Genomic DNA, 24012 nt, shown 5'->3' on the forward strand with positions numbered 1-24012 from the left:
GAAACTTAGAGCAATCAGTTGTTCACTGACCAAGTTCACTTCAGTTGTCTTGGTAAAAATGCAACAGATGAAATTCAGATTCTCAATTTTGAGTTGCAGCTCTTCTCAGGGCACACGGGTTGATCCTCTTTATAATGCAGAATTGTCAGTGGGGCTGCATCTTCGGTCTTCTGATTCATCTGTAGATTCTTTCTCCGTCCGATCTTGTTCACTGGTCTTCTGTGAGGAAACAACCCCGTTTCTTTCGTTGGCACAGTTTTTATATTGCAGATAGCCTCACTGCTCATCCCCTGTTGCCGGGCAAGCTTTCCCATCATTGAGTTACGCGGTTGCCGTAACTTTTCGGTGCTGTCTCCCAGCCTCCGTAGACAGAGTCGTAAACAGCCCGCAGCTGGCTCCCTGTGTTATGACTTCCGTCTGTTTTTCGGCCTTCACGACTCCCGCTCCCGTCCTTGTGCTATGACTTTTGCCTGTTTTTCAAACTTCGGACTGATGAAAAACAGTGTGCACTTAGCTTCTCGTTTCTCGCTCCCATGCTTGTTATGGCTTAAGCTTGCTCATTGACCGTCCATCCATGCCCAGTTCCCATGAACTGGACATGGATGGGCATCCTGGGCATCCTCAATCATAGTGATACACTTCTGTAAAAGAAAGAAGAATTAAAACATACACCAAATGGGCCCCCCAGACTTCATAGCTTTAAAATATGAACAGTTACTGCTGTATATGTCATTGATCTAATTGTGAGGCTTTAATTCCTTATACAGAAATTTTTTTTATCCAATTTGAATAAATAACTAACTCTGACTGCACTGTTCAATGGTTAGGATTAATTGGAATGTATGTACCTGACTTTTGTGAAGTGCCTTGAGACGACATGTGTTGTGAATTGGCGTAATATGAATAAACTGAATTGAATTGAATTGAATTAATTTCTGCATGGATACATGGAAGGATCTCACCTCATTTTGACAGTTTAAATGCGTCAATTTAAACTAACTGTTCTTCAGAAATCAGCAAGGTGCTGTAGTGGAGTGATGACTGATTTCATTACATATTTGAGTCTTAAAGTAAACTTGATGCTCACAATGAACCAGATTATTGTTAAGCTTCTTCTCTGATTCACATTATGGTTTGGAAAATGCTGACTCCAGTTTCTTCTTCCCTGTCTTCAGAAATCAACCCATCACTGTTGTTTTTAGTGAATGGTGTGATCCATTTTTGATTAAAAATGGAGACTGTGTAATAGATTTGGTGGGGATACAGCTCCCTAAGAGAAAAGACAAAAACTAAATCCTATTGCAGCAGCGAAATCCAGCCCTTAACATGTTAGAAAATTCAAATCTTCAATACACTTACACCACAGCGGCACAGTTATTGGTTTTGCTGCTGTTGATTCTTTGCACAGTATGACATCACTCAGGTATCTACAATCTTTCAAAAGGCTTTAGATTATGATTAGAGGAATCTTTAATAAACTACTCTTTGCACACCGCGTCAATAGCCCTGGGTCTCTTCTCTCCACAGCTCCACCTACAGGTTTTCTGCAAGACTAAGATGGCTGTGGCAAAACATTTATTTTGTGTCTGGTGTTTGTTGCCGAAAAGCTCAATCTTAGTCTCATCCAACCAAAGTGCACAGTTCCAGTAAACAGTCCCAGTGGAGTTCACCAAACTCATGTTTCTGTTTGTGATGGTAGGACAAAAAAATGCTTTTTACTGGCATGAATGAAAAAAAAAATATTGGTTACATTTACTGTTAAATTAATCTATTGTACAGTACCAAAAACTGTGCAGTGTTATAAATTTACTTAAGTAAATTAGGTTAGGGAAATGTATTTATATAGCACTTTTCACATGTTCAGAATAATAAAGTGCTTTGTGACAAAGAATAATAAAATATTTACTATAAATGTGAAACAGAGATGTTTTAGGGTTTTCCTGCAACCAATCAGTTTTATTATTTATCCATCCATACATACATCCATGATCTATACCCACTTATCCTTACTGGGTCAAAGGGGGCTGGTGCCAACTTCCAGTGGTTATTGGGCGAGAGGCATGGTACACCCTGGAGAGGTCGCCAGTCCATCACAGGGCAACACAGAGACACACAGGACAAACAACTATGCATGCACACACTCATACCTAAGGGCAATTCAGATTAACCAGTTAATCTAAGAGTCATGTTTTAGTACTGTGGGAGGAAGCCAGTGGACCCGAAGAGAACCCATGCATGCTCGAGGAGAACATACAAACTCCATGCAGAAAGAGTTTAGCAACCTGAAACCCTTTTTGTTGCAACACAATAGTGCTAACCCCTGTACCACCATATTGCCTTGTTTACGTATTAGTTTTTTTAGTTATTCATTTATTTAATTAATTTTTGTCTATTACCATTCACAGCAACCTCTCCAACTTGAATGGTTTCCTCATTGATTCATTTATCTATTGTCAAAAGGTAACAAATTCAACATGGAAACACAGACATCCTCCTCGACCCTGGCACTCCCCGGTTTATTCTAGGGTATCCCAAAGCATTACCATGCCAAGAGGGATAAATAGTCCCCTAAGCAACTTTTGAATCTGCCTTGGGGTCTCCTACCACTGACACCTGTCATGAAACCCCCCTGTTCAAGATCATGGAGACTCTCATTGGAAGATAGAACTCCTCACCCTATCTCCAAGGCTGAGCAGGCCAGTTTAGGAAGCTCTTTTCATTTGGTTGTAAGTGGGATGTTGTTCTTTCAGTTATACTGCATATCTCATGACCACAAGTGAGGGTTGAAACAAGAGCTTTGCTTATAGGCTCAGCTCATTCTTCACAACAACAGGCCAGAGCCGCTCCTGCATTACTGAAGAAAAGGCCAATGTCTTGTCTCCGTCCTACCATCACTAAGACACCAATACAGCAGTCTACCTCTTTCCCTTTGAGAACCGTGGCATCAGGCTTAAAGGAACTGATTCTTAGCCTTCCCACAAATACTTTTCGAAAACTACTTTTCGAAAGAGAAAGGGCCTAAAGAAATTTTACTTAATATTACTTTAAATAACTACAAAAAATCTGACACATTGGAAGCAATGAAGAAGGGGTAAAACAAATCACTGTTTGTTATTATACCAACTCCAAAGCAAATGCCACTGACACCAAAGGTGACAAGTAAACTTTGATAAAGTATTTGCCCCGTTATTCATCTATTTTTGCATTTCTGTAAACTTATGTGTTCAGATTGTGGAACGATTTTTAAGATCAGACCACAATAACCAGAGTAAATGCAAAATACAGTTTTCTCGTGATAATTTCATTTGTTGAGGGGAATAAGCTTTCCAACCCAATCTGGCCTTATGTGAGAAAGTAACTGACCTAATCTAATGACTGCCTGCTCCACCCTTGGCAGAAATAGTTGCCATCAACTGTTTGTGGAAATTGGCGGCAAGTCTTTTACATTACTTTTGAGGATTTTTTCTTTGCAGAATTTTCTTTCACCCTACTTCATGTTGTCAGGCAGGTTCTTTTGTGAACCTGGAAAGTGATTTCCTGATTTTAGAGACCTGACAACAATCACGTGTTTGTTCACAGTTAATTTAAAGTGAAACAAGGGGGCAAAGTGTCCTGAAGATGATCCAGGCATTCATAATAAAGTTTTCAAAGTTTAAGACAATAAAAGATTCATGTATGCAACATTTTTGTACCATTAACAGAAATGCAGCTTTTCATCAAATATAATAGTTCAACATAGTGAGCTGCAGACCAATCAAGATAGTACACATTCTGAAAGGAGGGTCCACTGCCTGCAGATTGAAAGGAGAGGTGCAGAAACACCATGTTGCCCCCTCCACCCCACCCTTTCAATATTGTGTCTGCCGTTTGGCTAATTTTCTTTCCAGCCCACCAACTGTCCACACCTTGCTCCTCACCAGGCATTAAAGAAAACATCATTCAGAGTGCAGCCCACTTCTTTAAGCTTGGTTAGCACAAACTGTCAGATTAGGAGGTCTGAGAGGATGATCCGTCCAACATTCAGTTGGATTTCTGACAAATTACCACCAAGCATGTTTGGGTCAGCCCTTTTGCACCCTGGGGAGCACAATACTCCTGACACCCAAACTAGACATGTGAAAAAAAAAAAAAAAAAAAAAGATTACAAGACTGATCAGTGTAGCTGTTGAGGTCTACAAACAGCAGCGTGCAGTTTCTCTGCATGGTGCCACTAAGCAGCGAAGGAGGGGGCTGGCCATTTTGCCACTGGAAAAGGAAGCTAAGCATTTAGGTGTCTTAACTGTGGCCTAAAGTGCTAACACGGGATTAGTGAGGTAAACGTTGAAAGAGGTTTAGCACTCCATGCTTAAGGACCAGTGCTGCTTCAGTAATTACACATCAGTTGCAAGGTGCAGCGGGCGGTTGGATGGGAGATCATAGTGATGTCAGGACAGGGAGGGCTTACCGCAGGAGATAAGGCCAGCTAATGGAGATGAAATGAATCGGTATTTAAAAGGTCTCTTTTAGTTAAGGCACTTTGCTGGCAGCAGATTGTGCTCACTCCAGTCCGCTGCCCAGTTGGATGCTGAAGGAGAAACAGAGAAGAGATAAATTCTTAAAGATTTGAAATCTTTCAGGTCATTTTGGGCACATTTTATGCTTTTTTTTATTTTCACCTGAATTGCAACAACATCAGCTGCAAGCTCTGCTAACCTGAAGGTAAGTCAATTAAAACATCTCATTTTGTTATTGTTCATTTTGTGGTTGTTCTTTCATTTTTCACATTCTTCGTCTTTTTAATAGGTTTTTGTCTCTTTACCTATTGCTGCAATATGTAAAAGTACATGCTGCTCAAAACAACAACACGGATTCATATTATCCAAGAAACTAAAAATAATGATTGTAATTTTGCAGATCGTTTGAACTTTCACGTGAAAAATTGTATTAAATCAGCAAGAAACCTTAAAAAAGCTACTGATAGTGTTGTAAGTAATTAATCTAAAGGCCAATGTGATTAGATAAGAGCTTAAAATCCTAATAATTAATCAAATACAGTAATTAGCTCAGTTTCTTCAAATGGCATTTGCAATAATCGTTAGAAAAATGAAAAACAACAAGTTAATCAAGCATGTTTTAATGGAAATCCTAGTCACAATATACAGAAGTCTCAAGAAATCCAGTCTGCCTCATGCAGTTGACAGAATTTACATGGCTTCAACCTGTGTGTGTTGTGTTGAGGGATTAGGAAGGACTAGACATCGCTTCTGTCTTGTCTGATATGACCTCCTCAGGACTCCATCTAAGTTGTCAGCAATTTTTCCCTTTAATTCATGCTTGTAATGAGATTAACCAGGCAACTGCAAATCCAAAGAGTCCAATCCCTGGATTTGGCAGCTGCGGTGTGGCCTCTGCTCGCTAAAGGAAATATGGCAGAGGTTGCTTTTTTTCTATGCAGCTCACCTTTTGTGACAGTTTCACTCACACAAAACTAGAATATGCTTAAAATGTGAGATTTGCTTACATAAGGAGAGTGAGGTGAAGTTTAAAGTTTCACTGGATACATCTAAACTGTAAAATGCTGCAAGTCGGTCCTCATGTTTTGCCTATGATGTGTTGTGTTTGCAATTTGGTCATTACATTGAGTTTTTTAAAAGTAAAGAGAAAAACTGCTGTAAAACGTTAAATGACTATATCACTAAACCATAACTCATTGAACTTTGCTGGCTTGCTTAGCTTGTATTTATATGATGATTTTACCTAAATTACATAACGTTTATTGGGACTGTCAAACACGTAAACATGTTCTCTGTTTTAAGGAGCATTTTCCAAAGCTTAGGCTTGTGGTTTACTGTAGTTACACTGTAAACAATTGTCGGATTGATTCTTTAACCCAAATCCTGAGTTTTTGTGCTGGAACAGTTTTTGTATTCTTAAGAGCCTTTTACCAGCTAAGTAGGGCTAGCTGTGTTCAAGAGTCACACTTTCAACCCAAAGATTTGTTAGAAAGTCAATATAGACAGGCAATATTAGAAAAATTTAAATACTTGATCCATTAAGCTAGCTATAGCTTGATTGGCTGCTAAGTATTTAACAATAGCTTTGTTCAACATTCACACTTTGACCAAAGAATTGCCCATAATGTCAAAATAATAAAGAAGTATCAGGAAAAGACTAAAAAAACAATATCATTGATCACTGAATGCTGAATTCTGCAAAGTGATGTAATTATTATTCACGCTTGTTCACTTAAACATTAGAATTCCAGTTAAAAGCTTTCTATTTGGCATTTTGTATGTTCTTCTATAGGTACTCTGGCTTCCTGCCACATTTCAAAAACATGGCATGTTGGGTTAATTGGCCACTCTAAATTGGCCTTGAGTGTGAATGTGTTTGCGTGTGCATTAGTGGTCGCAGGAGATCTTGTAATATTAAAGAAACAATATTTCTTGTCGAAGAGAGATTTGTCTTCCAAAACAAACACACTGTATCTGTGTTTGATAGTCTTGTATTTAAGTATAACAGGAAGTAGATCTTGAGCCACTGCTAGGTCAGCCAATAAAGGCGTTGTTAAGGCTGACTGGCAACACTTTATCACAAAAGCATTGAAAAAGCCTTCACATCTTTTAAACCAGGAGGAGTTCCTAAGGATGGCCTGCAGGCCACGTCTGGCCACAAATGTATCCCACCAGCAGAATTCAATTTTGAAAATTATTTTTAGGGCAAAATCTGCACCAATGTTTTTAAGGCACACACTAAAATACGTCAACATTTTTGTTAGAACAACAAAATAAAACACTGCTCAAAAATGTTAGAAATTGTATGTCTTTCTTTTAATGAGCAAAACGTGTGAGACGCTTTTTTTTTTTTATCTCTTTACAATGAAATAACAAGCTACTTTGTTAATTTCCTTAAAATATTGTGCATTTTGTTTATTGTTGAGTGGGTGAAAATAAAATGTAAAAGTTCATAGTAAAACTATTTCTGCATCTTTAATTTACAATACAATTCAACTTTTGGTCATAAAAAGACAAACTGACAGACAGGACATTAATTTTTTGCAAGTAACAAGCCTAAAGTGGACATCTGCTTCAGAGCTTTCCACACTATTCTACAGGATTGTTTCACTGTTTTCACTGGAGTCTGAAAGGTAACATTTATACTTAAAAAATGCAATTATCACACTTGCATTAGATCCTTGCAAGCTGAAGATAGATTCTTTGAAACCCAGCTCGACATTTGTAAAGTTTTACTTTGCTCGTAAATCAAAACAGAATTTTTATTTTTAAAAACATAGCTAAAATCTTTTCTAATCTCATTCTCACGAACCGAGTATTGCCTCATGAATTGGATGTGTTGTTACACCCCCAGCCAGAGTAGTTGTTTGTCCTGTGTTACATTTGATAGACTAGATGGATGGATGAATGGGTAACTTTAACGTAAAAATATTAGCTACAATACAAACACTTGTTTTTTGCTATTGAAAACCTAACCAGGTGAGCTGGGTAAAACCCTGTTGTGTCAAATCAACCAAGACCTGGATCAGTCTATATTTGACCCCATAAGAACTTTGCTCACAGATGTTTAAAGGAGTTACTTGGGATACCAAAAATTATTTTAGAAAGCTCTACTGTAAGCTTCTTGTTCCTTTAGAGTTGCAGATTCATTCGTTTGTTGATGTTTGATGTAAAGCTGGAATCTTAAAGCTCTTCAGATTCAGTACTTTTTCTATTAAAGACAGATTGAGCACTCTTTCATCTACAATTTTGATTAAAATGACATAAAGCTGACATGTGAACTGTCTTTCTTTACTAAGACAGAATTGTTTCATATGTCAGCTTCATATCTACTTATTTTACACATCTAAAACAACAAATGTCCCTCAATTCTGTGTGTGAATGTGAAGGCGATAATAAAATGAAGCCTAAAGCCTGGGGCTCATAGTTCCTACTCTGGTTTTAGAGATAAAATGTAAAAAAAAACTCCTTTGCTTTGATTTGCTGATGTTAGTGGTTGTGACACGGATAAGGAAGGAGCTGGTTGGTGCGTGTATTCGCGCTACATAGCTACACATAAACCGATTGCTTCCCCAGATTTATCCCCAAGGTGTTTTTGGGACATCCTAGGAGCTAATGGACACTAATAGGCTTAGCACTTAGAGGTGTATTGTCCGGGATGCTTACTGGCAAGGTTTGCTGAGGGTAAAACTCTAAACGTGCGGATTACCTCTAACACATCCCTTTAAAGTGCTGTATAGCCAGGACTTAGCTAATAGGATCCTGGGGGTAGCAGGGGCCTGGGAAGGTGGGGATGGGGGAGTGGAACTGGCCAGGAAGGTCAACAGATGTAGGCAGCAGACTGTTGCAGGACTAACAGGAGGATTACAGCCCTCAGATTACACGGCTTTCAGGGGGAACTTGAGGGACTGTGGATAATGCATGATGCCTCGAGGCATTTTTCATGGCAGCATTTGTCTAGGAGGAACAGGACTTTAGAAATGATAAAAGTGCACAGTTAGCACATTCCTCCTACACTGGCAAACATATCAATCTGCATAAGAAGATTCATTTGAAGGGGTGGTCAGTGACATTTTAGAATGGTTCATATTCATGTATCCAGATGCATATCGCAGGCCGGCCATGGATTAGCAGAACTGGATTATTGAGTCGTTTACAGTATCATAATTTGTAATGGGATTTAGGCAACACAGAAGGCTAATAAGAGGAGGCTAATTTATGTTTGCAAGCTGTTCACAGAGCAAAAAACAATTTAATCCTTGTCTCTACATTGTTGCTATACTTAAATCTTGATTAAATGTACTTACAAGGATAGCAAAGGAGACAAAATCATCAGTAAGAGAGCATATTTGCTAGCCTTTGCATAAGTAAAGGATTTGGATTTACAGATTAATTTTGTGATGAAGGTTACAGCCAAGGTGGATTTAAGATTGCTTAGTTGGGTTGAAAAGGTGAGATTAAGGGTGAAAGGTTAAAATGGTGCTATACACAAATTTGTATGTAGTAAAACACAAAAAAATAGTTTTTATTTTACATAACACTAAGATGATGAGGTTTATTTTCAGATTTCTTTTCATGTTAAGGCTGAAAGTGACTTCATATTTCCTATTTATTGCTACCTACTTGATTCAGATATTTGTTTTTGATATAAACATTACTTTTTATTAATTGTGATAGTAAACAGTAGAATTTAGCTTTAAATTGAGTATTTAGTGATTCACTAAATTTCCATTAATTTGTAGGTGCGCCTGCATTTAAATAAGATAACTGCTACCCTCTAGTGGCAAGAAGAAGAGACCACAGATGTACTCAACACAAAGCAAACTCCACACATTCTAAAACAATTACTATTGAGATTAACTTTGCTGGTTAAGCAGCAAGTCATTAGCTGTTAAGACAAACTTGTTTTGATTTGATTCTGTTTATGAACAGCATTCCTTTGGCGGTTGAAGGTGGTGTGTTTGTGATGACCCCACGGGAGCAGCTGAGGAAGATGACAGCGATGGGTGAACAGGGGACTCTGGATGAGAAGCACTGGTATCGGCTGGTCAACGGCATTTCAGCTGGTGGTGAGTATCTAAATCTGGACTTCAAGTAAAACCAATTATATGACTCTGTGTCATGTATCATATGCTGATTTTGGCAGATTGTAGGCAATCATTCACAGTCAGATCATGTTTCAAGACTGATCTCACTGGCCTGTGCTGCTATTTTCTCTGCTCTTGCAGAGTTAAGGCACAGGCAGGAGCTGATAATGAGGAACCAGATGGCCATGGCTCCACAGATCCTCGCCCAGGGCCAACAGAGGTTACATGGGGTCCCAGCGCAGTTCGAACCCCGCTTTATGGAGAGGTCTGTACCTGAATTTACCCACGAAATGTAGGGTTCCAACACCATCCCAAAAGTTAAATTCAAGCATGTTTCAAGCATAACTTTTCAGAAACCTTTCTTTTTCACAACTACTGCATTAGTAAATACTACGTTTTTATAGTAGCACTACAAAGATACATTTTAAAAGAGTAGTACAATAGTTTTCAGTTTAGCGCTTTTGTCCTTTAACTAAAAAAGTAAATAATGTTCTTATCCATTTGATGGCACAAAGGATTTGGAATTCCCAACTTTAAAGTTGGAAAAATAGATAGGAAGGCTCCTGGATTCATAATTTTGTAAGAGTAGGTTCGACCCTGGCCTCCAAATCCAATATGGCTGCCGCTGCTTGACAGGTAGTGAAAGCTCTTCTTTTTACCATGACTGTAACTCTGCACCACAATTCAGTTTATGGTGGTTAAATGGCTTAGCATTTACCTTGTAATAGTTGATACTGAAGTTTATTGTCTGAGTGCCCATGTAACCATCAGTGATACTTTATTAGGGGATTGCAACCTGCAGATCCGGAGCATAAAATGGCTCTTTAGACAGTCCACAGTGACTGATAACTTTTTAAAAGAATTAAGCAATGTTTTTAAATATAAAATTGAAACATACGAATTTCCATGCAATATTTGTATGGAATTTCCAAAACAGAATGAACATAAAAATGCGTGTCATTATGTTACAAACAAACTGGTTCTTTAAGGTAATTTTCCTCAAATAATAAATCTTGCTCTGAAAAAAAAGCATTAATTCTCTTCATGTAAAAATGTGGTGTTTTCTTTATTCCAAAACCTAAAAATATCAATAATATTGTAGTTGTATTTCTAAAAATTGGTTTTATAATGTATTATGTTGTTTTTTTTAGCTTTTAGCTTTGGCTGCTTTAAACAAATTCTATTTAGTTGGACTGAGGACAAACATGGCTCTGTGGATTGTAAAGGTTGTCAGTCCTTGGAACAAACCCTGCAAGAATTTAAAACTAAGCAATAAATTCAAAATGGAAATGAACAAGAAACCACAGGAGGGATGACAAGAGTGCTTATTTCTGAAAATTTGTAAACAATGTAGAGATGACCAGTCTTATTCAACAAAAAGGCCCTAGAGCCCTAAAGTTTGGATAACTTAAGTACTTTTACAGTTTTTAAGAATGTCTCAAACCCTGAAATGCATATAAATGTAAAAAAAAACTTCAGGGATTTTTCTGCACCATGAAATAGACAGTTGGAAACATATGAAAGATCTGTTTTTGCAGCCAAGGCTAGAATACATCTTAGCAATTACCGTCAGCTGGCTGTAAATATGGTGCTGCTGCACATCTCATCCTGTTGCTTTTATCTCATCAGGGAGTTGGTCCCTCAAACAGAGATGGTAACATCCGAGGCGAGGCAGATGCATTTGGGCCCTCACCTCGGCCCACCTCTTCCACCCCATGCCAATGTCATGCCTGGCAGAGCATTCCCAGGACCAGGTGAGTGCAACTATCCTACCTGAGAGAATTTCACAATCTGGCATTAGGATTAGCTTTAACAGCCTGCTCTCTTTTTTTTTCTGATCTTCCGTCTTCCCAGCTGGCTATGGCTTCCTGCCCTCAGAACCAATGGAAACAGTCGCCCGGCGACAGGAGCTCATACACAAGCAAAACATAGCAAGGTAGAGCATCCAGAACAACATAAGCACCTAACAAACATATTCCACCTGCACTTTGGTTGGATAACATTTTGCTAAATAAAACTCAGGTTTAATTCAGTTCTCTATGATGCAGAAAGTCTGTTCTTGCTGTTGCACCAAATGTTTGTGTTAACTGAATTTCAGGATGGAGATGAATGCCATCCTGCACCAGAAAGAGATGGAGAATGCACACCAAAAAGGACTGATGGGGATCGAGAATCCTATGTCGTACCCTTCCAATCCCATGCTCTTCAGAGGCCGCCAGCGCATGCCAGACAGCCACGACGTCTTTGTCCACCGTCCCTCCCTGGATGAGCTGCATTCCAACAGCATACTCATGTCAGCCAGCCCCTACCCACCTATCAGCTCACTGCACAGAGAGAGAGGTCGGAGGGCTGGAAGGAGGCCCGCCGTTCACAAGAGCACAGAGAACCAGGCACCAAACCTGAAGTGTCAAACTGAAGACAAAAGTGTAGAGCAGAGTCCAGAGGCCACGTCTGGAGAGGAGAAAGAGTTGGAGGCAAAGGGGGACGTGGGAGAGGAGTGTGGCACAAGTAAGACACACCATCAGGTGAAAACAGAGTCTGAGCTGACCACAGGAAACAGGAAGAGCTACAAGGAGGGAGAAGCCAGCCTGCGTAAGACCTGTGCCACCACTCAGGATGGGTGTTCAAATATGACCAACAGTGCTTCAAATGATAAAGACATACCCAGTCAGTGTTCTGCTTTCCAGGAAAAATTCATTTATCCTTCCACTGGCGGACCTCTTACAGGGATGCCTTACGTGTTCCCTGTTGCAGGAAACGGCTTCCTTCCAACTGGTAAGTCTATGAAGGAAATATGAGAATGATAACTTTGTTTAAACCTACGGGATGACTTTACTAATATGCACTTTCGGTATCCAGGTCCACCGAGTCTCTTTCTAAACGGCGAGGAAGTACCAGAGGACATAAGGAAGTGGACGGTGAACGATGTTTACAACTTCATCAGCAGTATACCAACATGTTCAGAATATGCTCAGGTTGGTCATGAGATCCATCTCTATCCATGTTTCCTCTCTTTTTTCTTTTCCTTACACCTTAATCAATCTGACTTGAAATTATTTGTCCAGATGTTCAAGGACCACATGATTGACGGAGAAACGCTGCCACTTCTTTCAGAGGAGCACCTACTGGACACACTGGGGCTCAAGCTAGGACCAGCTCTGAAAATACGCTCACAGGTTTACAGGCCCGAAAAATATATCATCTATCAAAAGAAGACCTCAGCAGAAATGAATGTTCATGAATAAGCCTGGCTAATTTTTTGTCTTATACATTCAGTTATTATCTGCAAAGCTAAAGATTATGAACAAAAAAGGCTAAACTAGACAATTTTCGAAGACCCAAAAGTACAGAAATTTCCTGTAAAAGAATACAAATACATACAACAATACAATAAATTGTTTTGTTTTGCATAGCATTTTAAAATGTCTTCCTGCTTTTGACGGAGTGGATTAAACTTAAGTTGTTGTTAGACTCGACAGAGACAAGCTGATCAGATTGTTACTGTATGTGTTTTGTCTTACATCTAACACCAAAAAACATTTAGCTCAGATGTCAGTCAAGATCAGTCAAAGCAAGCTCTTTAATCCGTATTACTTAAACCAGTCTCCTCCTGTTTTTTATTTTTATACATTTTAACTCAAACTGATTTGGCTGCGTAATGCTTCATAAGCAAGAAATATGCGACAATCCCTGGTTCTCCTGGTAAACATGTGTTAAACGCTTTAATTTAAATACATTTTTTACTGCAGTGCATGATCTCAGAAATATTTTTTCTCAGATTATGCTACTGCTAATACGTATATTTTATTCAGTGGGGGAAAATAATCAAATGTAAAAAATAAATATTTTTAACAAAATCACTGGTGACACAATTAGTAGCACACCTAACAATTACGCAAAAAATTATAACTTAAGCGTTTTGTTTTACTTTATACTGTTATTCAATGTGAGGTTTTTTACTTTTCTGCAGTGTCACCAAGATGATGACTTTTTAGCAGTGGTGTAGTTCTATGTTTATATTTAGACCTGTGTATGATCATATTTTAAAATATGTGTTTTTCTATTAGGTGTGACATAGAAACTTTGCTTGTGACTAAGCCTCTTCAGTAAATGTCGCTTAAATGTACATTTACAGACCCATTTAATAAATTAGAATATAATTTACAGGTTCATTTATTTGAATAAACCAATTCCCTAAGTGAAACATATTATATATATTTATTACACACACACATACTGATGCTGTCAAGCTTTTATTTCTGTTAATTATGAAGGTTTTTCTGCTTAATGCTAATTTAAGATTAGAATATTACATCAGACCAATAAGAAAAGTTTTAAGTTTTTGCTTACTTTACTGATCCCTCAACTGTCAAACTTGATTTAGGAAAGCACAGTGCTTTAATGCGTTTTTTTAATAAGTAATTACTTTCTGATTGCCTGGACTATGAATATAAGATGAAACAGAGGAAAGACTAGAGAACGTGCCTTTTAAGCAAGTGTTACAAGTTTTGCCACCAAGGCAACCTTTTGGTAAAAGTGTCTGCTAATCTTCATAAGTCAAGAAATGGCAACGAGAAAAGAGCTACTCGCTTAAAGTCATCCACATCTACAGTCAAGGCAATGATTTAAAAGTTTAAAATAAGTGGAACTGAGACAAACAAGACAGGACAATAAGCAGGTTCACCTTGCACCAACACACAGTGAGGAGGATGTTTAGGGAGGGAGATAAATCTGCAGTGTTCACTGTTAAAGCAAAGAAGCATCTTGGGGTCACCAACTCTCCACAACAACTATATATCTTATAAAAATTACAATACTTCTGAATGGTCCTGTATTTAATTTAAAAAATATATTAACTGCATTAATTAGTATTGTAAAAGAAGCACACATGTATTCTTAAAAACAAAATTTTGACCCAATAAAGGAATTTAGTTTTGTCTAAAAAACTGCAACAGTTTTGATGCAGTACTTGCCTCTGAGCCAGAACCATTGAAACCTAAACTTAGAAATGGATTTTCCCTCTTTGGAGGAAAGTGATGCTGATTATTAACATCTTCATATGCAGCGCTCTGTAACTAACGTATGTCTACTTTGCTCGCACCCTTGCAGGTATCCAGAAGGATGGGGAGCCTAATGTACATGCTAAACCTGCCTCTCTCCAGCACCCCCCTGCAGACGGCCTCCGAAAAGCCCGGGGACCGCTCGCCAGAAATGGGCTCCCCCGTCAACTGCAACAGCGAGGACATGGTGGCCAGCCCGAGAGACCCTGAGGTCATCAAATCCACAGAGCATCTTCATGAGGCAGAACACAGTTCCCCTCCCTCAGCCAGCAGTGAGATGGTCTGATCTCAGCAGACTCTAGGGACAAATATAAACTGAACCAGGTCCTGGCCTGATGAGCTGTTCCTGCCACGGCGGTGGATTTGTTTACATTATGAATTAATGGGTTAGCAGTTATATTTTCTATTTAATATGCCCATGTATGTACATAGTAAAAATGTGTTTATTTTGAGATATGAGGTAATACAATATTTTACCATTGGTCTCTTTTATTTTATACCTTATAGTCCCCGATTGTAGGTTCTAATTGTTTTCTTAAGCTGCTAATTCTCTCTTTGTTCAGCTGAGCTAAGAACAGTAGAAAGCATATGGTAAACATTTAACACACCAAGTTAACAAACCGAGAATGGATAACTTGTGCATTTTTAATCTCTTTGGTACTTTTTTGAATTTATTTTATTAAGAATAAAATCTTTTTTACAAAGGAATCTGCAGTAGAATCTGTCTTAACGGGCAAATTAATTAGTCAAAATAAACCACTGAATGCAATTGGATAGAGCTGAATCACAGGTTACACACAATTTCACTGGTTTAACTCTCCAACACTGCTGTAACTGCTCTAAACTAATGTACATGGAACAGCAGACCAAGCTACTGAGTTACAGAAGTTACACTTTTGTCTAAGTGATTACCATCTGATGTAGAGAAATGGCTAAAAATCCCTCCATCCAACATCGCTTATCCATGCATGGTCATGGGGGGCTGGTGCCTATCTCCAGCGGACACTGGGAGAGGTGATATACATCCTGGATAGATCCATTACAGGGCAATAAGAGATACACAGGACAAACAACCATTCACACACACACACATATACACTCATACCTACAGTAACAGTCATGTTTTTGGAGTGTGGGAGGAAGCCAGAGTACCTGGAGAGAACCCACGCATGCATAGGGAGAACATGCAAACTCTATGCTAAAAGACCCCGGGCTGTTATTCGAACCCAAAACCTTCTTGTTGCGAGGCAACAGTGCCAGGCTGCTCCACTGTGCAGCACGCTAAAAATCCAATTTTTTATTTTATGAGATTGAACGAGGAGCTGGATAAATCCACATCTAGTCCAGTAGCAGATGCTGGCCTTTCAAGGAGGGGAAGCTCAATTTCAAGATCACTGATTCGCTCATTCTCGTTGTCAATCAAAAAGGGATTCAGCCTCGGACAGATCATCCAATCATCATGCAGAAGCTGAGCGTCCGGGCCAGCCGAGGCCAACCCACTGCCCCAGAGACCCCCAGAGACGCTGAACGTCCGATAGGCGGGACAAATCCCAGCATTTATGCTTCGCTATTGAACTCACTGTTTAAAGCACTGTGAAGCTGCAGGAATGAGTGAGAGGAAAGCCGCGTCGTTACCAGTGATAAGAAGCTGATTCTGAACAAAAGTTGAGCGCATTGTTGCGCATATTTAGTCAATGACATGTACACACAACAGTATATATTTGATCACTTAGTTTTTGACATTTTAGGGGAAGTTGAGCTTCCCTTGCAGTCTTGGAGCAATCGCCACTGCTGTAGTCAGAGTATCTATGCAGTCTGAAAAAGTACTAAACAACAGAATTATTAATTCATTAAAATCAGATGAAGATCAAACATTAATAATGACAGTAAACAATGAAATAACAGCATAAATAAATATAAAGTGTCTCTACAGCATCTGTACAGCAGTTGAAAACATATATTCTGTCCGTTACTAGCTTGTTGTCCCCTGCAGTAATTACCAAAATAAAATTCCTCGTCGATGTAACAACAGACAATCAAACCTGATTCTGAAAATAAACATCAGATAGAAGCTCTGATTCTCTTTCAGTTTATCTGTTAAAATCTTTCCCTGTCCACACTCCTATGTGTTTATTGCAGTAATGGCATTGCTTTTAAAAATATAAACCTTTGTCATCTTTTGCATTCTTTCATGTAATTACTGAAACTGTTCTACAGGTTCAAACCTCTAAGTGAAACAGTGTTGATTAACATTAATCAATGCTGGAGGATTTTGAACTTAAATTAACCTTTGATTGTATAAATATTATCTCTCTTTTTTAACCATCTTTTGAATATTTGCAGTTAATAAGTAATAATTTTGCTTGTTTTAATATATACAAAGTCCTGAAATGTTATGTATAACTTGGCAAAAACTGCATTTGTTGACTCTATAATTATAATTCTTTATCGTACTCGTCGTCGTACTCATCGTCTTCCGCTTTATCCAGGACCGGGTTGCGGGGGGCAGCAGACTCAGCAGAGACACCCAGACATCCCTCTCCCCAGACTCCTCCTCGAGCTCCTCTGGGTTCGTCTGTCGATCTCCCGCTCCATTCTTCCCTCACTCGTGAACAAGACCCCGAGATACCTGAACTCCTCCACTTGAGGCAGGAACTGCCCTCCAACCTGAAGAGGACAAGCCACCCTTTTCCGGTCGAGAACCATGGCCTCGGACTTGGAAGAGCCGATCTTCATCCCAGCCTCTTCACACTCGGCTGTTAACTGCCCCAGTGCATGGTGTAGGTCTTGGCTAGATGGGGCCAGCAGGACCATGTCATCTGCAAGAAGAAGAGACAAAAGCCACTGGTCCGCAAACCAGACCCTCTTTGGCCCTTGGCTGCACCTAGAATCCTGTCCATAAAAGTTATAAACAGGACCAATGACAAAGGGCAGCCCTGCTGGAGTCCAACATGCACCGGGAACAGGTCCGACTTAGTGCCAGCAATGCGAACCAAACTCCTGCTCCGCTTGTACAGAGACCGGATGGCCCCTAATAAAGGTCCCCCGATTCCATACTCCTGGAGCACCCCCACAGGACATCACGAGGGACACAGTTGAATGCCTTCCTTAGGTCCACAAAACACATGTGGACCGGTTGGGCAAACTCCCATGAACCCTCGAGTACCCTGTAGAGGGTATAGAGCCGGTCCAGTGTTCCACGGCCGGGACGAAAACCACACTGCTCCTCCTGAAGCTGAGGTTCGACTATCGGCCGGACTCTCCTCTCCAATAGCCTGGCGTAGGCCCTACCAGGGAGGCTGTGGAGTGTGATCCCCCTGTAGTTGGAACACACCCTCCGGTCACCCTTCTTATAAAGGGGGACCACCCCCCCCAGTCTGCCAGTCCAGAGGCACGTTCCCGACTGCCACGCAATGTTGAAGAGGTCAACCATGACAGCCCCATAATATCCAGAGACTTGAGGTACATCCACCCCTGAGGCCCTGCCACTGCGGAGCTTTTTAACCACCTCAGTGACTTCAGCCTGGGTGGTGAAAAGTCTGACCCCGAGTCCCCAGCCTCTGTTTCCACCACAGAATGCGTGATGGCAGGATTGAGGAGATCCTTGAAGTACTCCTTCCACTGCCTGATAATGTCCCCAGTTGAGGTCAGCAGCTCCCCACCCCCACTGTAAACAGTGTTGGCGAAGCACTGCTTCCCCCTCCTGAGGCGCCGGACGGTTTGCCCGAATCGCTTCGAGGCCATCCAGGAGTCCTTCTCCATGGCCTCACCGAACTCCTCCCAGGCCCGAGTTTTTGCCTCTGTCACAGCCCAGGCCGCGACATGCTTGGCCTCACGGTACCCGTCAGCCGCCTCAGGAGTCCCACAAGCCAACCACAGCAAATAGGACTCCTTCTTCAGCTTGACAGCGTCCCTTACTGCCGGTGTCCACCACCGGGTTCGTGGATTGCTGCCGCGACAGGCACCACAGACCTTACGGCCGCAGCTACAGGCAGCAGCATCAACAATAGATGCAGAGAACATGGTCTACTCGGACTCTATGTCTCCAACATCCCCCGTAATCTGGTCAAAGCTCTCCCGGACGTGAGAGTTGAATACATCCCTGGCCAAGGGCTCCGCCAGACGTTCCCAGCAGACTCTCACTGTGAGCTTGGGCCTGCCAAGTCTGTCTGGCTTTCTCCTCTTCCAGGTGATCCAACTCACCATCAGGTGATCAGTGGACAGCTCAGCCACTCTCTTCACCCGAGTGTCCAAAACATGCGGCTGAAGTTCTGATGACAAGACAACAAAGTCGATCATCGACCTCCTGCCAAGGGTGTCCTGGTGCCAAGGGCACTGATGAACACCCTTATGCTTGTCCAATAACGAAACACCACTCGGATTCAGATCCGGGAGGCCATTCCTCCAGATCACGCCTGTCCAGGTGTCACTGTTGTTTCCCACGTGGGAGTTGAATAATGGACTCCCTGAGAGAGGCACTATCCAGCATGCCCGACAGAGACACCAAGAAGGCTGGGTACTCCACACTACCACTCAGCCCGTTGGCCAAAACGACCGTCAGAGACCTGTCCCCAACCCGAAGGCGCAGGGATTCGACCCTCTCATTCACTGGGGTAAACCCCAACACAAGACAGCTGAGCTAGGGGGCAACAAGCAAACCCACCCCAGCCCGCTTCCACTCCCTGTGGGCCACTCCAGAGTAAAAGAGAGTCCAGCCCCTCTCGAGGAAATGGGTTCCAGAGCCCACGCTGCGCATGGAGACGAGCCCGACTATTTCTAGTCGATATCTCTCGACCTCCCGCACAAGCTCAGGCTCCTTCTCCCCCAGTGAGGTGACATTCCACATCCCCAGAGCCAGCCTAAGCTTTCGGAGATCGGGCTGCCAAGGTCTCCACCTTCGTCTGCCGACCAATCTTCTTTGCGCCGGTCCCTCATGGTTCCCCCTGCAGGTGGTGGGTCCACTGGGGGATGGCCTTGCGTCTCTCATTCGGGCTGGGCCTGGCTGGATCGACGAGCAACCCAGCCACCAGGCGCTCTCTGACCAATCCCGACCACAGGCCTGGCTCCAGGGTGGGACCCCGGCTCCGCTGTACCAGGCAATGTCACGTACCTCGATTTTATGGTCCTCATGAAGGTGTCTTCGACCGCTCTCTATCTGACCCGTCACCTAGAGCCTTTTTGCCATGGGAGACCCTACCAGGGGCATTTAAGCCCCAGACAACATAGCCTCTAGGATCATTCGAGCACTCAAACCCCTCCACCACATTAAGGTGGCGGTACAAGGAGGGGTATAATTCTTTATTTGCAATTATTTTTGCTCTTTTTAGATGTAGGAAAAGAAAAGTTTTGGCAGTTTTGTTTCCCAAACATGTCCAGTTTTCTACCTTTAAAAGCAAGTATAAAGCAAGTATAAAGTATAAAATATGTAATTGAAATACGAGTAGGTTTTTTTTTTCCAAAAAATGAGGAACACTTTTAACATTTGGTTTGATTTTCTTTTTATATTTAAAATAACATTTTTAAAACTACATTACTGTCTCAAAGAGACGTAGAAATAAAGCTTATTTTCATCCGTCTATAAGCAGAAACCTAATTCTGCGACATTCGTACATTGTGACCATAGGCGGAAATCCTGGGGGGGGACGGAGGGGATGTGTCCCCCTGTCATAAAGACTGGCTACCAGGCTGGTCCAATTTAGCCTTGAAACCTCCCACACTAAAATGACCGGTGTTTCAGTTTCATTGTCCAACCCCTGTAAATTGATTTAAAGTTCGATTTCTGACTCACAACAAGCCTTTAACCTGAACTTCCTGAGTCAAACTTGAAACTTACGTTATCCATCTTTTTTTTTCTTTTTACACACTGAGCACAACGTGTTTGTCTTGACTATATCACTCTGTACTTTTATCACAAAATGTCTTCTGCACCAAATAACCTGATGTTGTAGCAAAGCAGGTTACACTGCCAAATTTACCCAGTTGGTCACACTAAATGAGTTATCTTCAGAAATGTGAGTAACCAGTGACCATTCTACAGTGTGAATCAACTATACCCAGAAAATGAGTTATAAAATCTTTATAGTCAAACTGAAACCAACATCAGAGAATATGATCATAAGAAGAATCATCTATACTTCTGCATGTAGCCAGTGTGATATATGACAGAAATTATTCTTATAGAATAAAAATGTTTGCGATTACAAGTCCTGAGAACTGATAAGATGTCTGCTATTTAGAAATTAAAATACTCTGATCACATCATAATTTTTACACACACAGAAGTAGAAAATACAACTTAGCCTACATGCCCCACATTTACTGAACTTTATTAAAGGTATTTTTGTAGTGTATGAATTGTAATGTTAACCAGCTCATTTGGCCGCATTTGCAATAAAAAAAAATATGAGTCAAACAGAAGACATTAGTATGGAGGGTTCAGAGTGCCAAATTACAATAAATAAATAAGTCATAAAATAATTATTTAAATGTGTCATTAATTTAATAAAACTGGAAATAAATACACTAATAATTTATTAAACATAGAATTAATTATATGTGTCTCAAATAAATATATTGATTTCACTTAAAAAAGCATAAGTAATTATTTCATGATTTAATAAATTATTTCATGTTCCTGTGTTGGAAGCACATCATGAATTAATTTAAACTGTCTTGTTACTCTTCAACACGCCCTAACTTTCAATTGGTTAAACTGCACAGCAAGGCCAGAGTAATCGATGCCAGAAAATGGGTTGACACAGAACCTGCTAAACCCTCCAATTCTGTAGGTGGCGCTATTTACCACAAATTTGGAATATAGGCAACAAAAGCTTGTCAGCGTAAGCGTTCGGAGAAATTCCTTACTCTTACCCCACCTGGGCACAATGAGCGAGGTTTCAAAATCATGTCCAGAGCTTCTGAGAGAAGCAGCAAATATGATTGATGAACCTTTAAGAAAAGCTTCACAGCCCCTGTAACTCTGGCAAATAAAGAGGAAATGTGTCAAACTTCACAGGACTTATTTTCCATGATGAGAGGAATGACCACAGTGAAGGACTTATTGAAAAATAATTTGATCCCATGTTATAGAGGGGGAACTGATTATTTCAGAGGGCTGAAATATTCTGTTTCCCCCTGTAAATCTGGTTGTGTATGATGTGAGGAATGATCGACCCAAAACATAAGGTGATTGGTTAATCCCTGTCCCATGGGGTAACAAAACATTACGAGGTGTGAGCGTCTGGTTGGAATATTCTGTTCCCCTTTGATGTTCCTATAAAAAATGTTTCCCTCTTTTTAAAAGAGAGGAAATGGAAATATGTTCTCATACGACAGGGACAGTATGTTTGATATAGGAATATGTAAAGTACTTAAATAATATATCTGCTAGAGTTGATTATTTTAGACAAATCATTCCTGATCAAAAATTAGCTACTAGAAATATCTTTCATGAATCCGGTATTTTGTCATATTTTACATTAGAATGCGATTTACCAGAATAATAAGCTAGACTCTCGTCTCTTCAGGAAGCCTGACTTTTTGGGTCCAGCAGAGTGAGCATCCATTGTTTTATATCAGTGATAAAAAAAAAAGTATAAATAAACACGTGTTGGAAAACAGTGTTTGGTGGCTGGCTGATGTCCGTCAGGTTAAAGTGAACATGACACAAGTTGGAAAAGACATGGATTCTTTCGCTGAAACAACATGAAGCTGTGCAAAAACAACCTCACAAGACCAGGTTCAATTTGTATTTATTTATTTTTTCTAGGAGCTGTTGATTAAAAATTAAGAAACAACCTTGACATGAATACGTTTCGTCGTTTTACCGACAAATCGATCAGAAAAGCTGTGAAGACGGTCAGAGTCCGCCTCTCTGGCTGCAGTGCGAGCTCCCGACACAGGGGGAACAGAATATTTCAGGGGAACAGAATTTCGCACAACACTGGAGTTTGGATGATTTCTGTGGACTTCACTGACTATCCGGTCCAACTCCTCATCAGATGAACTTGAATAAAGATCTGCATTTCTATGGGGACAAAACAAAAACATTATATTAAACTTTACCAATAAACGTTGTGAATAAGTTTCCATTGACGCCAGCTAATAAAGAGCAGTGAATTAAAAATACCTCAGGCCGGTTTCCCTCAGTCGACGCCTGATGGTCCTCATTGAAACACCAAACCTCGCCGCTATTTCGGGAGCCCGTAGTCCAGAGAGCATATAATCCTCCAGAACAAAAGACGGAATATCAAAAGCTGTCCGTCCTGGACCGGGTGTGTGTTGTTGGGTTGTTTTTTTTACTAGAAACGAGTTGGAGAGCCTCTTGAAAAATGGCAATTACTCTCTGCTCAAAATCTTGGTCAAAAAGAGCAGAATTAACTCCAAGAGCATCTATAATTTCTTCAATTCTTCCTGCCACATAGTCTGGAAGAGCGTCACCCACTTCTAATTGTGTGGTGAGGTTCAAAATATCTCTTCAAATCATTAGAAACTTCACTCAATTCCTCCTAAATGGGCGCCGCCATGTTTCAACTTCAGACCAGAGCACCTATTCTTCCTCGATTGGCCTAAACTCTGCCGCTCTGACTTTGATGGGTGTGTGACAGTTTAAATTAATTAATGATGTTCTTCAGCACAGGAACATGAAATAATTTATTAAATCGTGAAATAATTGTTAATGCTTTTTAAAATTAAATCAATATAGTTATTGAGGCACATATAATTAATTCTATATTTAATAAATTATTGGTGTATTTATTTCCAGTTTTATTCAATTAACAAAACATTTTAAGTAATTATTTCATGACTTATTTATTTATTGTGATTTGGCACTCTGAACCCTCCATAAATCAGGAACCATTATAGCAAATGTAATACGTACATCTAAGAGATAGATTTTAATTTATTTATTTATTCTAATTTAATCTAAGAGTTAAATAGTAGACATTCTCCTGGCGCCAAGAAGATATAGCGGGTAAAGGTATGCCATTCATTGGCCTGTTCTGCTTAGATAAAATGGTCTCAAGTAAAGTTTTAACTTTTTCATCTGAAGTTTAGGAAAATTTCAATACGTAGGGCACTGGTATTATAGGCCTTTAAATTCAGAAATTTTACCTTGAGCCCCACACTATACACAGTAAAAAAACAAAAATAAAACATTTCAGGAGGGAACTTTTCGGTCCATAGGATAAAAGGGCAGGTGCTCTAGCACCACCTCGTGTCTATCTGTGCACGTCCCTGTTGATATGCATTGTGGATCATATCTTAAACATGAAAATAAATCTAAATTTCAATTTTCTCCTTTGATCGCAAATAAAGAAAAACTATCTCGTATTTCTTCGGATTTTTTAAATGACTTTACTTTGTGAATGA

The 24012-nt window shown here is 40.3% G+C and overlaps 1 protein-coding gene across 2 annotated transcripts; it reads left to right on the forward strand.

The window, feature by feature from the left end:
* The first annotated feature begins 4399 nt into the window (after positions 1 to 4399).
* samd7 (sterile alpha motif domain containing 7) lies at positions 4400 to 15348 on the forward strand. Of its 2 annotated transcripts, none has more exons than XM_047367571.1 (9): positions 4400 to 4698; positions 9426 to 9562; positions 9722 to 9845; positions 11210 to 11334; positions 11435 to 11516; positions 11679 to 12355; positions 12440 to 12555; positions 12646 to 12756; positions 14690 to 15348. In XM_047367571.1, the coding sequence occupies exons 2-9, from the start codon at positions 9460 to 9462 to the stop codon at positions 14924 to 14926; spliced, it is 1575 nt and encodes a 524-aa protein (XP_047223527.1). In that variant the 5' UTR covers positions 4400 to 4698; positions 9426 to 9459; the 3' UTR covers positions 14927 to 15348. The 2 variants fall into 2 exon arrangements, with proteins under 2 accessions (XP_047223527.1, XP_047223526.1); XM_047367570.1 differs by having other exon boundaries at positions 9446 to 9562.
* The last annotated feature ends 8664 nt before the right edge of the window (positions 15349 to 24012 follow it).

Source organism: Girardinichthys multiradiatus, chromosome 6, assembly GCF_021462225.1.
Source record: "Girardinichthys multiradiatus isolate DD_20200921_A chromosome 6, DD_fGirMul_XY1, whole genome shotgun sequence".
Classification (NCBI taxonomy): domain Eukaryota; kingdom Metazoa; phylum Chordata; class Actinopteri; order Cyprinodontiformes; family Goodeidae; genus Girardinichthys; species Girardinichthys multiradiatus.

Excerpts from the sequence above, each read along its gene's own strand:
- samd7 (XM_047367571.1), top strand. The coding sequence starts at position 9,460 with ATGACCCCACGGGAGCAGCTGAGGAAGATGACAGCGATGGGTGAACAG. Across the intron at positions 11,335-11,434 it reads CAGAGCATTCCCAGGACCAG|CTGGCTATGGCTTCCTGCCC; the intron begins GTGAGTGCAACT and ends CCGTCTTCCCAG. Across the intron at positions 12,556-12,645 it reads CATGTTCAGAATATGCTCAG|ATGTTCAAGGACCACATGAT; the intron begins GTTGGTCATGAG and ends TTATTTGTCCAG.